Source organism: Epinephelus lanceolatus, chromosome 15, assembly GCF_041903045.1.
Source record: "Epinephelus lanceolatus isolate andai-2023 chromosome 15, ASM4190304v1, whole genome shotgun sequence".
NCBI classification, from domain to species: domain Eukaryota; kingdom Metazoa; phylum Chordata; class Actinopteri; order Perciformes; family Serranidae; genus Epinephelus; species Epinephelus lanceolatus.
Window position 1 is genome coordinate 38,522,495 of NC_135748.1, and position 13,747 is coordinate 38,536,241.

Consider the following 13,747-nt stretch of genomic DNA (forward strand, 5'->3'; position numbering starts at 1 on the left):
AGGCAACTTCAGTTCCACTGAAAGTTATTGAACGTATTTTTTTTTTTAAAATAATCTTACAAAAATATTTTTTCGGATTGGTAATTTCCTTTATTATCATCATCATTATTTTTATTTAATTTTTTAAATTCTAATTAATAAAATTTCAATTAATTGTATTTATTTATTTTTTTTAAAAAAAATAGTTTTATTTATTTTACAAAATTAGGATTTATTGCACACAAAGAATAAATTCCCAAGTGTAACTTGTGTGTGTAGAAGGAGTCCCCACTCCAAACACAGCGCGTCCAATTAAATGAATGGACTACAAATACTGGCCAATGGGAGCAGAGATGGTCTACTATAAATTACGATGAGGAGACATCATCAGTCTGACCGGAGAGCTGCTGGGACGCTGCTGGTGGTTTGTAAGCTCCTCGGCCGGAACAATAGGGATCTTTGTATCAACCCCTGGTAGTAGTAGTAGTCCTCAAATCCGACAACAGGTAAGAATATTATTTAATTATGTCGAATTCCGTCACACAGGCGGGTTATCTTTAATTTGTAACGATTAAATCAAATCTGTGCGGTAGAGACAGAGTGTCTTGGCCTGATGAACATGTCCGCTTTCACTATGAGAATTTATGTAAACTGCTCAGTTAATAAATTAATTTAAACTGATGCGATGCATCACATTTTTAACAATGTGTGTGCTGCACATTTCTGCACCTGTATAAACGCGTTCAGGACACTCTGTCCGCTGCAGGAGATTTCATTGTTATCTGTAGTTCAGTCACTTGAGCGTAAATGTAACCTCCATAATAATGTCGGTTTGAGTGTTCGCTGCTTTTCACCGTGTCTTCCTCCATCCTCCGCCCAGGGATCAGCCATGCCTTTCGGTAACACACACAACCAGATGAAGATGAAGTACTCCTCGGAGCAGGAGTACCCGGACCTCAGCAAACACAACAATCATATGGCCAAGGTCCTGACTGCTGCTATGTACGAGCGGCTGAGGAGCAAACAGACACCCAGTGGATTTACTCTGGATGATGTCATTCAGACTGGGGTTGACAACCCAGGTAAAAACAAAAGCCGCTTTTCGGCGAAACAGCCATCTGTTCTGCCTCATCGACCGCGTCTAATGGCCGCAGCTCTGCGCTCCATGTTCCTGAGAGGGAACACTAACAGCTCTCTGCACTGTGACCTTGCCCAGGGATAAACTATGACCAGCATTTAGAGACATATGGAGAGTTGTATCAGTCAGAAAAGTCATCCTGCACTTAACAGGGCCTCCACTATCAGAGCATATTACACAGCTTTATGGGAAATGTTAAAGATTAGCAGTGTTACATAATGTATGCAGGGCAGCTGATAATCCACTGCCGCTCTCCCTCTTTTATTATTATGTCACTCAGAGTGTGGTGTAGAGGTATTTAACTCAGCAGTGTTGAAAGCATTCAGATGAGCCTGGTCACTGCTGTGTAGCAGGCGACCGTCCCCTCACCCTGTAGACTGTGTCTCTGTTTAGCTGTGAGAGTATGGCCAAGCTGACGCTGAAGAGGCTGTCAGCTGAGGACGAGTTCCCAGATCTCAGTCAGCACAACAACCACATGGCCAAGGTCTTAACCCTGGACATGTACAAGAAGCTGAGAGAGCGGGCTACACCCAACGGCTTCACCATAGATGGTGTCATTCAGACAGGGGTTGATAATCCTGGTACAGTACCACAGTCCATCCTGAGACCTGATGATACTCAGCACATTGAGTTAGTGTGGATGTTAGTCAGTCTGGCCCTCTGCCCTCTGTCTCCTCTGTGACCCTGTTGACTTTGTGTGCAGGCCACCCCTTCATCATGACCGTGGGCTGCGTCGCCGGAGACGAGGAGTCCTATGAGGTCTTCAAAGAGCTGCTGGACCCCGTGATCGAGGACCGTCATGGAGGATACAAACCCACAGACAAGCACAAGACCGACCTCAACTCAGCCAACCTGAAGGTACTGCAGCCCTCTGCTCAGTCAACATGGCTGACTGTAACACTGCACACAGAAGCTAACCTGTGTGTGTGTGTGTGTGTGTGTGTGTGTGTGTGTGTGTGTGTGTGTGTGTGTGTGTGTGTGTGTGTGTGTGTGTGTGTCCTCTTTAGGGAGGTGATGACCTCGACCCCAACTACGTCCTGAGCTCCCGAGTCCGCACAGGCCGCAGCGTCCGTGGCTTCTGCCTGCCACCTCACTGCAGCCGAGGAGAGAGGCGTGCTGTGGAGAAGCTCTCCATCGAAGGTAAAGGGGACACATGAACCTGTGAGTTACTGACAGTGCAGGTGTGTGTGTCCATGCTGAGTGAGGCACACACACACACACACTCTCACTAAGTGCTCTGCACACAGATGGAGACATGAGTCTGTTGTGTAAACAGCATCAGAGCAGAAGGCTGTGGTCTGAACCTCAGTGATGCTCAGTGAAGTCAGCACGATGCTGGTTTGTCTTTGTGTGGCAGTGGGCTCCCTCTAGTGGCAGCAGGAGAGATAACACATTGTTTTACAGAGCACTCAGAGAAAGGTGAACTAGTGTTATCTTATCTTCAACTTGTATCTCCCTCCCTGCAGCTCTGGCCGCCCTGAGCGGAGACCTGAAGGGGAAGTACTACGCCCTGAAGAACATGACGGAGGCTGAGCAGCAGCAGCTCATCGATGACCACTTCCTGTTTGACAAGCCAGTGTCTCCTCTGCTGCTGGCCTCAGGGATGGGCCGTGACTGGCCCGACGCCAGGGGCATCTGGTGAGACTCGTCATCACACAACCTTGTGCATTTCTTTTGGGAGATTTAATCCAGACAGAATGTTAATCTTGTGTTGTTTTTTTTTTTTTTGTCTGAAGGCACAATGACAACAAGACATTCCTCGTGTGGGTGAATGAGGAGGATCACCTGCGTGTGATCTCTATGCAGAAAGGCGGCAACATGAGGGAAGTCTTCACTCGCTTCTGCACCGGACTCACCAAGGTGAGCAGGAAATAGGAAGTTAATGTTTACATGAGCCAGACTCAGGTTTTGTTTGCTTCATATTGACTTGCACAATCTGCACAATGACCTAACATCCTGGTTCTTTTTGTAGATTGAGACCCTGTTCAAGGAGAGAGGCCATGCGTTCATGTGGAACGAGCACCTGGGCTACGTCCTCACCTGCCCATCTAACCTGGGCACCGGCCTGCGTGCTGGTGTTCACGTCAAACTGCCCAACATGAGCAAACACGCCAAGTTTGAGGAGGTTCTCAAGAAGCTGAGGCTCCAGAAACGTGGAACTGGTTTGTACAACTGTCATATTTCTCTAACGTTCTCCCACATTTGTATTTTGCCTCAATACTTTGGCCAGAAGTGGACTGAACTTCAGTCTTTTAATCAGTTTAAATCTATAAAATGTTTGTCTTGTCACCACCAGGTGGAGTGGACACAGCCGCTGTGGGTGGAGTGTTTGACATCTCCAACGCCGACAGACTGGGCTTCTCTGAGGTGGAGCTGGTGCAGATGGTGGTTGATGGCGTCAAGCTGCTGGTGGACATGGAGAAGAGGCTGGAGAAGGGCCAGTCCATCGACGACCTCATGCCCGCCCAGAAGTAAAATCACCCTGACGCCCTACGACCTTTCCCTCCCTCCCTTTTGTCTGAATGAATGTTTGACTCTGTCCTGAAACACTCTGTATCACACAGTTTGGATTTGCTTGTGTATTTAAGACGAAACGGTTCCTGCGAGGATGGAAATGAAATAAAAAAAAAAAAAAATATTCTGGTTCCAACAGCTTTGTGATCAATGAAGTGAGTTATAAACATTATCAAGGTGACATGAATCTCATCAGCCTGTTCTGACGCTGAGTCTAATGTGACCTGCAGAGCCTCTGAAACTCCAGTTAAACACCTTCACAACATTTCAGAAGTTTAAAATGTCTCATGACTCCTATCAGACATCAGCTGTCAGACATTTTGTCCCCAAACACACAGATGGACCTACAACGTCAGAGCCATTTGTCGGTCCATGAGCGCAGCATGTTGGCACAGGTGATGTTGGGTAATCTTCCTTGATAGAATGCTGCTAAGTGGCTTCAAATGTGTTAGAGAGGCTAAAGATGCTACAGGGTTGCATTATGGGAAATGTAGGCTGAAGTGTTTTATAGACTGAATGCATTTGTATTATCTGTCCCTTCAGTTTTCCAACCTTACGGAGGTACGTGTAAAAATATCTGCAGCGCTGCTTTCTTGCATGTTTATTCTGCAGCGTCACACTGTAGCAGAAGCATCTGAACACTTAATGAGCTGTCGCAAAATATTTAAGTTAAGGCTTCCTGTCCAGCTGTAGTGAGAGGACACACAGAAATGTCCAACAAAACTGTGGCGTTAAACAACTCCAGAAATACACAAGACCAAAAATCAGTGTCAGGCAGAGACACTGGGCTCTGAAACAAATCCAAAGGACTAAAACTAAAAGGACTCACACATCATGAAGAGCCAGAAAAACATGGTGTTTGGGACTTGTAGTCCTGAAGACATCTTTGTGTCCTGGTTACAATTAGGTTAAGTTTTTAGGGTGTCTAGATCGGTGGTTCTCAAATGATGTTCCATGATGCCAATCCAGGTGTGCCATGGGATTTTGTGATAACCACATATTGTTACTGATTATAAAGAATTTAATTTAAAAAACCCTCACAGGGAACCTTTTTGTCGTCGTTCGCGTGTGGGAATTTAAGTGTGTGACACATCCAAAGCCCTGATTGGATGCCAGTGTGAGGGATGATGACATTTAAAAGGAGAAAGCTGTGAGTGGGACGATGGATGGACAATTTAACCTCAACGAAAAGATGTCTTTTAATCTTTTAAGACTCTGTGGCACGAAACACACGTAATAAATACACCTGAGAATAGCTTTCCAAAAGAAAGAAACAACAATTTGTCTTGGGTCAGTATCCCAAAGTGTGAAGATGAAGAGTAACCACAACATTCAAGTCACATTCAGTCAGACGGTGTATTTCTACAGTGTTCAAGCGCTTTTTATTCCATCCATCTATTTTCATCCGCTTATTTGGGGCCGGGTCGTAGGGGCAGCAGGCCAAGCAAAGCACCCCAGACATCCCTCTCCCCAGCAACACTTTCCAGCTCCTCCTGGAGGACCCCAAGGTGTTCCCAGGCCAGATGAGATATGTAATCCCTCCAGTGTGTTCTGGGTCTGCTCCGGGGCCTCCTACCAGTGGGATGTACCTGGAACACCTCTAACAGGAGGCGCCCAGGAGGATCCTGATCAGATGCCTGACCACCTAAACTGACCCCTTTTGATGTGAAGGAGCAGCAGCTCTACTCCAAGCTCCCTCCGGATGTTCGAGCTCCTCCCCCTATCTCTAAGGCTGAGCCCAGACACCCCACAGAGGAAACTCATTTCGGCCGCTTGTATCTGTGATCTCATTCTTTCAGTCACTACCCAGAGCTCATGACCATAGGTGAGGGTTGGGACATAGATGGACCAGTAAATCAAAAGCTTCGCCTTTCAGCTCAGCTCCCTCTTCACCACGACGGCCCGGCGCAGCACCTGCATCACTGCAGAAGCCGCACCAAACCGCAGATCCATCTCACGCTCCATTCTACCCTCACTCCTCAACAAGACCTCCACACAGAAGCATTCAAAATGAAGCAAACGCTTGTATTTTCTCATCTTGTCCGGACACAAAAGATCAGCGTGAGACGTTCAAGTTGACAGACACTTTAATTGAGACATGAGTGACCCTTAAACCATGTGAGCATTTACACGGACTCCCCATCATCTCTACTTTTTAACGAAATACAAAAGAAAAAAAAAAAAAAAGAGTATTGCAGTGAAGCTGTCTTTAAAGTAAAGTTACATTATTTACACTGAAAACAAAAACGCTACGTAATTTTTTTCTTTTTCCAGGAGAAAAAAAAAACAAAACAAAAAAGATGAAAATAAATAAGACTAGAAATGTTTCTTTTTTTGTCCACATTCACAGCATGACAAATCATATTCAACTCGTTAATGTCGACCCCGTGTGGCCAGAATAGACTGAGATATTAGTAGGTAATTCAGTGATTATTGCCAAAAGCCTTAATCTATACATTATAATATTCAATACATACTCTGTATTTTGTTTAAAAAAGGAGACATTTGGAAACTGCTACTTGGATGATTGTACAGCTTAAATACTTCTAGATATATATATGTATACTTTTAAACCCTTTTGTTCATAGCTTTAACTCGTTGGCAACTTTGGAAGCAATGTTTTTGAAAGCGATGGATGATCCGGATATCCGTTTGAACCTGACGCCGTTGAGAGAGAGACGGGGCAGCTTGCAAACCTCCATCTCCCACTGGACCAGGTTCTCGGCTCGCCCGTCCCCGTGGACGCAAAGAAGCAGGAAACTCTCTTGCTGTTCGTAGTCGCAGTTGTTGGCATCGAGCACCTTGCGAATCTCCCGCATGATATCACAAGGCTCCATGGAGCTGGTGGTCCTCATACTCCAAGTGAATCTGAGGGAGCGGGGTTTACTGTCTTTATTTTCCCCTTTTTGATCCCCAGGTACATGGCGACTGTCGGGAGAAACAGAAACACACACACGAGCTTTAGTGTCGCAGATTTGAGATTTCATCACAAGCTGGGTTTAAAAAAGATTCAACAGCTGCTTTGACTGTTTGACAGAAGACAGTTTTATTCTTTAACAGATCAAAAACACAGTTTCTTATCAGTTAAAGCAGCCGGTCAAAATTTAAAGGAATAGTTCGAAGTTTTATTTGCTTTCTTGCCAAGAGTTAGATGAGAAGATTTATACCACTCTGATGTCTGTGCAGTAAATACGAAGCTACAGCCAGCAGATGGTTATCTTAGCTTAGCTTAGCTTAGCACAGACACTGGAAATCAGGAAACAGCTCGTCTGGCTCCATCCAAAGGTAACATGTTGTATCTTGTGTGTAAAAATGACACATTATATGGACCAATTTTCCCATGCTTTTTAGGAACAACCATTTTTTAAACTGGTCCAGTATTGAGTGAGAGCGCTGCAGACGGCAGCTGCAGAACAGGCTGCCATGTAACCATCTGGGGCATTTGTGCAGCAATTTACGTCGATTTAAAAGTGTTTCTTTTTGTCACTGACAGGATCAGATTGTTATTCAAAGTGTCTGACGCCATCATGGAAAGGATCCCTACATAGATAGACTTTTTTAATTAACCAGAAACAGCCCGAAATCTCCATCGCCAAACCCACCAGACTCCATTTAAACAACAGTAATTTTATAACTGTGTAAAGACACTTCCTTTAAAGTCGACAGAAACAAAATAAAACTCACAAAACACACCTTGGTTCATTTTTCCACGGTTTCAACAACGACCAACTCTGATGTGGTTGAAATGAACTCTTAATTCACCCAGTTAGATGTGAAAATATGCTGAATCTATACATGCTTAAATTACTGTTTATTTAAATGGAGTCTGGTGGGTTTGCTGATGGTGTTTTCAGGGCTGTTTCTGGTTAAACAAAAGACTCGTACTTTTAAACAAGGGATCCTTTCCATGATGTCGTCAGACACTTGCAGCATTTTCATATCAAATACGACTGATCTGGGTCTGTCAGCTGCAGGTTGTGCTGCCCTCTGAGACGGAGGCATCAGTATTAAATTTAGACTGTTTCATAACTGGTTAAAAGTAAAAAATTAACAGTCCACTTCTGTGTTTTGGTACAGTTGGTGTTCACACCTGATGCGTACTGTACTGGAGACAAACTGTACTCAGGTGGAATCGGGCATGGTGCACAGTGTACACATTAATCAAACAACCTGGACTTCAATAATCTGAGTCTGTCAGTGGCAAAAATGGACTGAAACTGACGACACAATGCCCCGAGCGGTTACAGTGCAGCCTGTTTCCGCGCTGCTGGACCATTGTTTTTCCAAAAGTACCAAACTTCCCCTTTAAGATTTTTCTGAACAATTCTTGGCCGTGCTTCTTCATCTAACTCTCAGCATGAAAGCAAGTTTCCCAAAATACCTAAAACTATTTCTTTACACATTATTTAGCTTGCGGTTGGTGTTTGTTTCCACCAGGACACATTCACTAGCCCCGAGTTTAAGCCTCTCACATACAGCGTCATCATTACATTCAAGTCACAGAGCTCAGCATTTGTTTTCCTGGGAAACAAAAAACAGCTGTTTTAAAACCCAAGAAGGTCGTACAGCTTTTCTAAAGTAATTTTCAGATCTCTAAAAAGATTCTTTTAACCATCTGGTAAAAAATATTCAGTAACTGTGACTGGTTTCTTTTGGGGGACAATGTCACATTCTTCTTCAATTTGTGCAACATGGACCAAATTAAAACAATAGATTATGAATTAAATCTGTCTATGTTGATGCTACTATACATTAGTTTCATTTATCTTCTTTTTATTGGCAATTCTTTGCCAAAATTCATGCCAAAACCTGGGACGTTACAGTAACAAGGTACACTTTAAACCATTTTGCCACAATTCTTCCTTAAATTCATTTATTTAATTCATACACATTATTATTTCCTTGTCTGTACGCCACAAGAAAGATAAAAAGTGGGCAAAGAAATATTTAACTGTCAGGTTTATACGATCAAAAAATGTAGAGCTCAATTAAATTAACAAACTAAAATATATTTCCAAAAGATGGTGACCATAAATTCAAACGTGAGTGTATATAAATCATATTTTGCCAAAATAAAACAAGTTGTTCAACAGAAATTTCCCGTTATTTTCCTTTTAAAATAAACTGTAAGGACAGGAAATAAAGTTTAAATGGATTAAAAATCTTTTTTAGCAAGCAGTAGATTAAACATTTTTGTTATTCAGATGGTTAAATGAGTCTTTGAGGATTTAGGGTTTTTAAATATCTATTATTTTTCCAGAAAACGCAGCTCTGCGACTGTGAATGTAATGTAAACTGGGGCTAGACACATCCATGCTGTATTATTAATGCCAGTGCTTTCTGAGGGGGGTATTAGGAGCATTTTTCAGGTTAACAAGAACATAAATATGCCATGCTATCAGAGCAGCACACGAGTACAGAGCCATGCAAACACACAAATCAATCCAAAAAGAGCCAAAATGCAACACACTGGTTTTCAAACATCGGAGGAGAAACAAAGCAGAGAGGGCTTCCTACGCAGAGGAGGGTCGAGCAGCTTTGAGTTTGCAGACGAGGACAAACTGAACGTGTATTTGGGGGAGGAGTGGGGGGGCAGGTAACCTCACCTTGAGCCCTCAAGTCTCCCGTTTCTCTCAAACTCGGTTGAGACTCTGAGGCGCATGAGAAGATCAGACAGGGAGGAGGAGGAAGAGGAGGAGGAAGAAAAAAGAAGAAAAAAAGATGTGGATTGTGCACGACAAGAAATCAATTCAATATCAATTTAAAAAAAGAGAATATGTGACGTATAAATAAGGAGGAGAGTGACACCGATGTGAAACAACAACCAGAGCCACCACCACCGAAAACACAAAGAAATACAAAGAGATGGAAGATTTTTAACTTCCAGTGAAGAATCACGAGAGAGGAAGAAATAAAAACAGATGGATGTTCGGACGGTGATCTCAAACTGAAACCAAAACTATAAAACAGACGGAAAGAAAACTTAAACACAGAAATGCATCTCATGATCTGGTCCGAGTGTGTCGACCCAAACAGCAGAGAAACGACATCGACTACAGCCGACAGGTGAGACTCAGGCAGGATACAACTGTTGACAGGGAGGGAGGTGGAGGGGCAGTGAGAGGAACTTTTACTTTCCTCCTTAAAAACATATTTAAACCTACGTCTGTTCCCTTTTTGGTGGTTTTAAAGTAATAATGGATTATAAGGTTCAAGTTAAATTATTAATTTGCAAATGTTTTCACAATCATGTTAACAAAATATAAATTAATGAGCGTAAAGTTAATTTTTGACCTTGAAAAAAATGAAATTGACGTAGTGTTGGGGCCACATTGAGAAAAAACACAAGAATAAAATCGTAATTAAATGAGAATAAAGTCAAACAATTTTACAGGAAAAAAAAACAAAACATAATAATATGTGAATAATGTAATTTTTACGAGTTTATGTTTTCTTATATTATGACTTTATTCTTGTAAAATTTCGACTTTGTGTAATTTTATGACTCTTGAAATTGTATGACTTTATTCTCATTAAATTATGACTTAATTAGCATATTATGTTTTTTTCTTGAAATGATGCGACTTTATTCTCATTTAATTATTACTTTATTTTGCGTATTATTACGAGTTTATTTTTTATTATTTTACTTAACTCTCACTAAATTACGACTTTATGTAGTACTACCATTTTTTTCTTTTAATTATGTGAGTTTATTCTCTTTAAATTATGACTTTATTTGCATAATTATACTTTTTTTTCTTGAAATGGTGTGAATTATTCTTGTTAAATTATGACTGTTTGTTGCGTAATATTATAGTTTTTTTCTTGAAACGATGTGACTTAATTCTCATTAAATTATATTATTTTGCGTATTATTACGAGTTTTTTCTTAAAGTTATTTGACTTTAATTAAATTCCAACTTAAAGCTGCAGTAGGTAGAAAGCCTGAAAACGATTGATTTTTGAGTCTCATCTGAGTTAGGTTTCGTTCGTCTCCGCCCTGAGCCCCTCCTACCAGACGAGCACACGAGTATTTTATCCTACTTGGTTCTATTTCTCCCTCTCTAGGAGCCTCGGCTCTCCCTCACCGCGCAGCAGCCCGCCCCATCCCTCCTTCGCGGCCCCGCACATATACCCCCGAGGCTCGGCTCTCCCTCTCCGTGGAGAGCCCTTGGCTCCGCTCCCACGGCCGACCCTCGCACCCTCCAGCCGGGCCCAGCCCCATCTCACACTTCCCCTCCCTCCGGGGCTCCGGGGAACCGAGTTCTGTCTTCCTTTTTTGGGTTGTTTAGCCGTGCTGCTAAATGCTGGAATAGCTATTTTACCTGGCGCACTGTTCGCCATTGCCGCTTGTTCTCCCCTTCTGCTGGCAGCACGGGCACGCGCATATGCAGTAGAACAGACAATAGGAACGCAGTGGTCTGAGCTGACGTTTGATTGGTTGATGCACATCGGCACGATACTGATTCTTTAGAGGCTGAACACAGAACCATGGTGAGGTGCAGAAACCTATTGTTTGTCTCAGGCCACTCGATTTACATTTTGCTTAGAGGATATTATAAAATTTTTACTCAATTATACCAAAACAATGTTGCCTACTGGAGCTTTAATTCACGTAGTATTACCATTTTGTTCCTGAAATCATATGACTTTATTCTCATTAAATTATGACGTTATTTTACATATCATTAAAAGTTTTTTTTTTTAAATTAGACTTTAATTAAATTACGACTAAATTCACGTCGTATTACCATTTTTTTCTAGAAATGATGTGACTTTATTCTCCATAAATTATTTTATTTCTGTAATATTAAAAAAATGTTCCCCTCAAAATCATGACTTTATTCTTATTAAATTATGTCTTATTCTTATAACGATTTTTTTTAATGTAAAGTACGACTTTATTCTTGCAATATCATGACCTTATTCTTGAAAACACTGTTATTTTTTCCTCAACATGATCCTAATACTCGTCGTACTTTACAGTCGACACAGTTCATCACAATAAAAATCTATTTAATCTTACAAACCTTTATCTGAACTTTCAGCTTCATCTCACAGACTTCCTCTGTGGATGGAGTTCACTCAGCGTGGTTAAAAACAAAAAAGACATCAACAAAGCTTAAAAACGAACATAAAAATACATTTATCTTAAGCTCCATCCATTAAGGAAGACCATGAGATGTGGTGAAGAGCTCCAGAAAAGGCTCGTAGGTGTCAGTAATGTTAAAAACTGTTTCCACTGTTAAGGAAAAACAGCGTAAAACAAAACATCACTGTGTTAGATCTTATTTAAAATTAGTTTAGTATTAATTAAGACAGAATTTGATCATATAAAGATGATTTTTAAAAGCTGAGTTATCTGTTGTGTTTTAGGTGTCTGTGATTGTTTTATTGACTGCTGGTCGTCTAACTTTTTATTTACAGTTAAACTGGCTTCATGGTTTCTTCTGCATTTCCTTCTGACTGTGTCTTTGTGCTCAGGTCTTTTTTAAAGACTCGATCTTCATCTGAAAGTTATAAAATACCGAGGAAAAGCTCCGTCCACAAACAGAACTAGGACACAGGCACAGTTTGCATCTATTCTGGGTTGATGCAGATGGGAAACGCTCCTTGAAACAGGGAGAAACTCACGGCTCTAAAAATAAAACGAAATGTTCCCCGACAACAGAAATGTGTGTCCTTGTGACTGAGGCTGTGACACGTTCAGCAACTCAGCACAAGTCTGTTCTGTACTTCTTCAAAATGAGGCAGACACTCAACAAAGCTCGTCCTGATCACGTGTGAAGTCAGATTTATGCCTAAACAATTATTTTAAATTCAGGAATAAATAGATGAAATAAAGGAGAAGCTGACGACAGATAATTAACTCTTCAGGTTCAGTCAAACTTGAACAAATAAACTTTGTTGCACGACATTTTGTGATGTAAGTTGTATTTATTGTTAATATTTGAAGCTTGAGGCTGAGTTGATTTAATGTGGGATATTTCGGAAGAAGAAAAAGATTATCTGAACGTTATAAAGGTGAAGAAGGACAAAGTGTTCGCCTCATCTGTCTTTATGTTTTCCTCTGTATCTTCCTGGTTTTATTACAGTGAAGAAAATAATTGACATCCAGTCACAGATGTAACCTCACAGATCAAAATAAGAGTGACACCTTTTCACCTTTCTGTCCCTGCATCATTTACATCCTGGAGAATAAATGAATAAGCTTAAGTGAAGGTCGACAAGAGCAGCAACTTACAAAGCTAAATCTTCCCTGAGGATCTGCTGCGTTAACCGTCTTTAAATGAATGTTGCCTGATCAGAGCTTTGTAGAATGTTATTTTTTTATCCATAATAACAAATCAACATTATAAAAAAGAAATACTTTTCTCTTTGAAAATAAACTGCAGCAACACTTTAATAGAGGGGATCACAGCCACACAAACATCTGACATGTCCATGTAACAGCAAGATTGAGCTATATACTAGGGCTGCAACTAATGATTATTTTCACTGTCGACTATTTCTTCGATTAGTCGACTAAGCGTTTTATCGAAAAATGTGTTAAAATGTTGTAAAATGTCGGTCTGTCTTTCCCAAACCCCAAAATGATGTCATGTAATGTCTTGTTTCGTACTCACGCCAAAGGTTTTTAGTTCACCGTCATGGGAGAGTGTGTAAAGCTGCCAATATTTGAACGCAAGAAGCTGCAATAAGAGTATTTTGGGGTAGTTTTATAGTACTTTTCTATGAAAAATGACTCAAACTGATTAGTCAACTACTACAATAGTCACCGGTTAAGCGACTAATCGTTGCAGCCCTACAATATACTAAAATATATATCATAATATATGCCATGAGAGGATTCGCAGTCAGTCTTTTGCACCACTGTAGCTTTAATATTTCTGTATGTATAAGGCCACTGTGGGTTATGAATAAACAATGATAATGTTTTACTTTATTATTAATAAATTGCAACTTATACTTCCTTGTGTCATATCTCATACTTTACTATACTGAACTTTTTCATACTATATTATTTAAATATGTTATACTGTGTCACTGCAATAATACTATATTATATTTCTATTATGTTGCCATATTAATACAGACAAGTGTCATTGTACA

General features: G+C 40.9%; 2 protein-coding genes across 29 annotated transcripts in view; one reads left to right on the top strand and one right to left on the bottom strand.

The window, feature by feature from the left end:
- The first annotated feature begins 359 nt into the window (after positions 1–359).
- On the top strand, positions 360–4,407 carry ckba (creatine kinase, brain a). 2 transcript variants are annotated; one of them, XM_033642972.2, is made up of 8 exons: positions 360–485; positions 860–1,061; positions 1,821–1,975; positions 2,125–2,257; positions 2,584–2,755; positions 2,854–2,977; positions 3,090–3,279; positions 3,414–4,407. In XM_033642972.2, exons 2-8 carry the CDS (start codon positions 869–871, stop codon positions 3,590–3,592), a joined length of 1,146 nt encoding a protein of 381 aa, XP_033498863.1. In that variant the 5' UTR covers positions 360–485; positions 860–868; the 3' UTR covers positions 3,593–4,407. The 2 variants fall into 2 exon arrangements, with proteins under 2 accessions (XP_033498863.1, XP_033498864.1); XM_033642973.2 differs by lacking the exons at positions 360–485; positions 860–1,061 and adding an exon at positions 1,461–1,698 and having other exon boundaries at positions 3,414–3,808.
- A 1,293-nt stretch (positions 4,408–5,700) lies between these two features.
- mark3a (MAP/microtubule affinity-regulating kinase 3a) overlaps positions 5,701–13,747 on the bottom strand; it is an 88,463-nt gene continuing 80,416 nt past the window's right edge. For 10 of the 27 annotated variants that reach the window (XM_033643210.2, XM_078175321.1, XM_033643214.2 and 7 more), the window contains 2 exons: positions 9,238–9,282; positions 6,076–6,559 (listed from right to left, as the gene is read on the bottom strand). In XM_033643210.2, coding sequence (XP_033499101.1) covers positions 6,214–6,559; positions 9,238–9,282 — 391 coding nt within the window. In that variant the 3' untranslated portion in view covers positions 6,076–6,213. Of the gene's footprint in view, positions 6,560–9,237; positions 9,283–13,747 lie in introns of all 27 variants that reach the window. The other 17 variants (XM_033643215.2, XM_033643223.2, XM_078175319.1 and 14 more) reach the window with 6 other exon arrangements.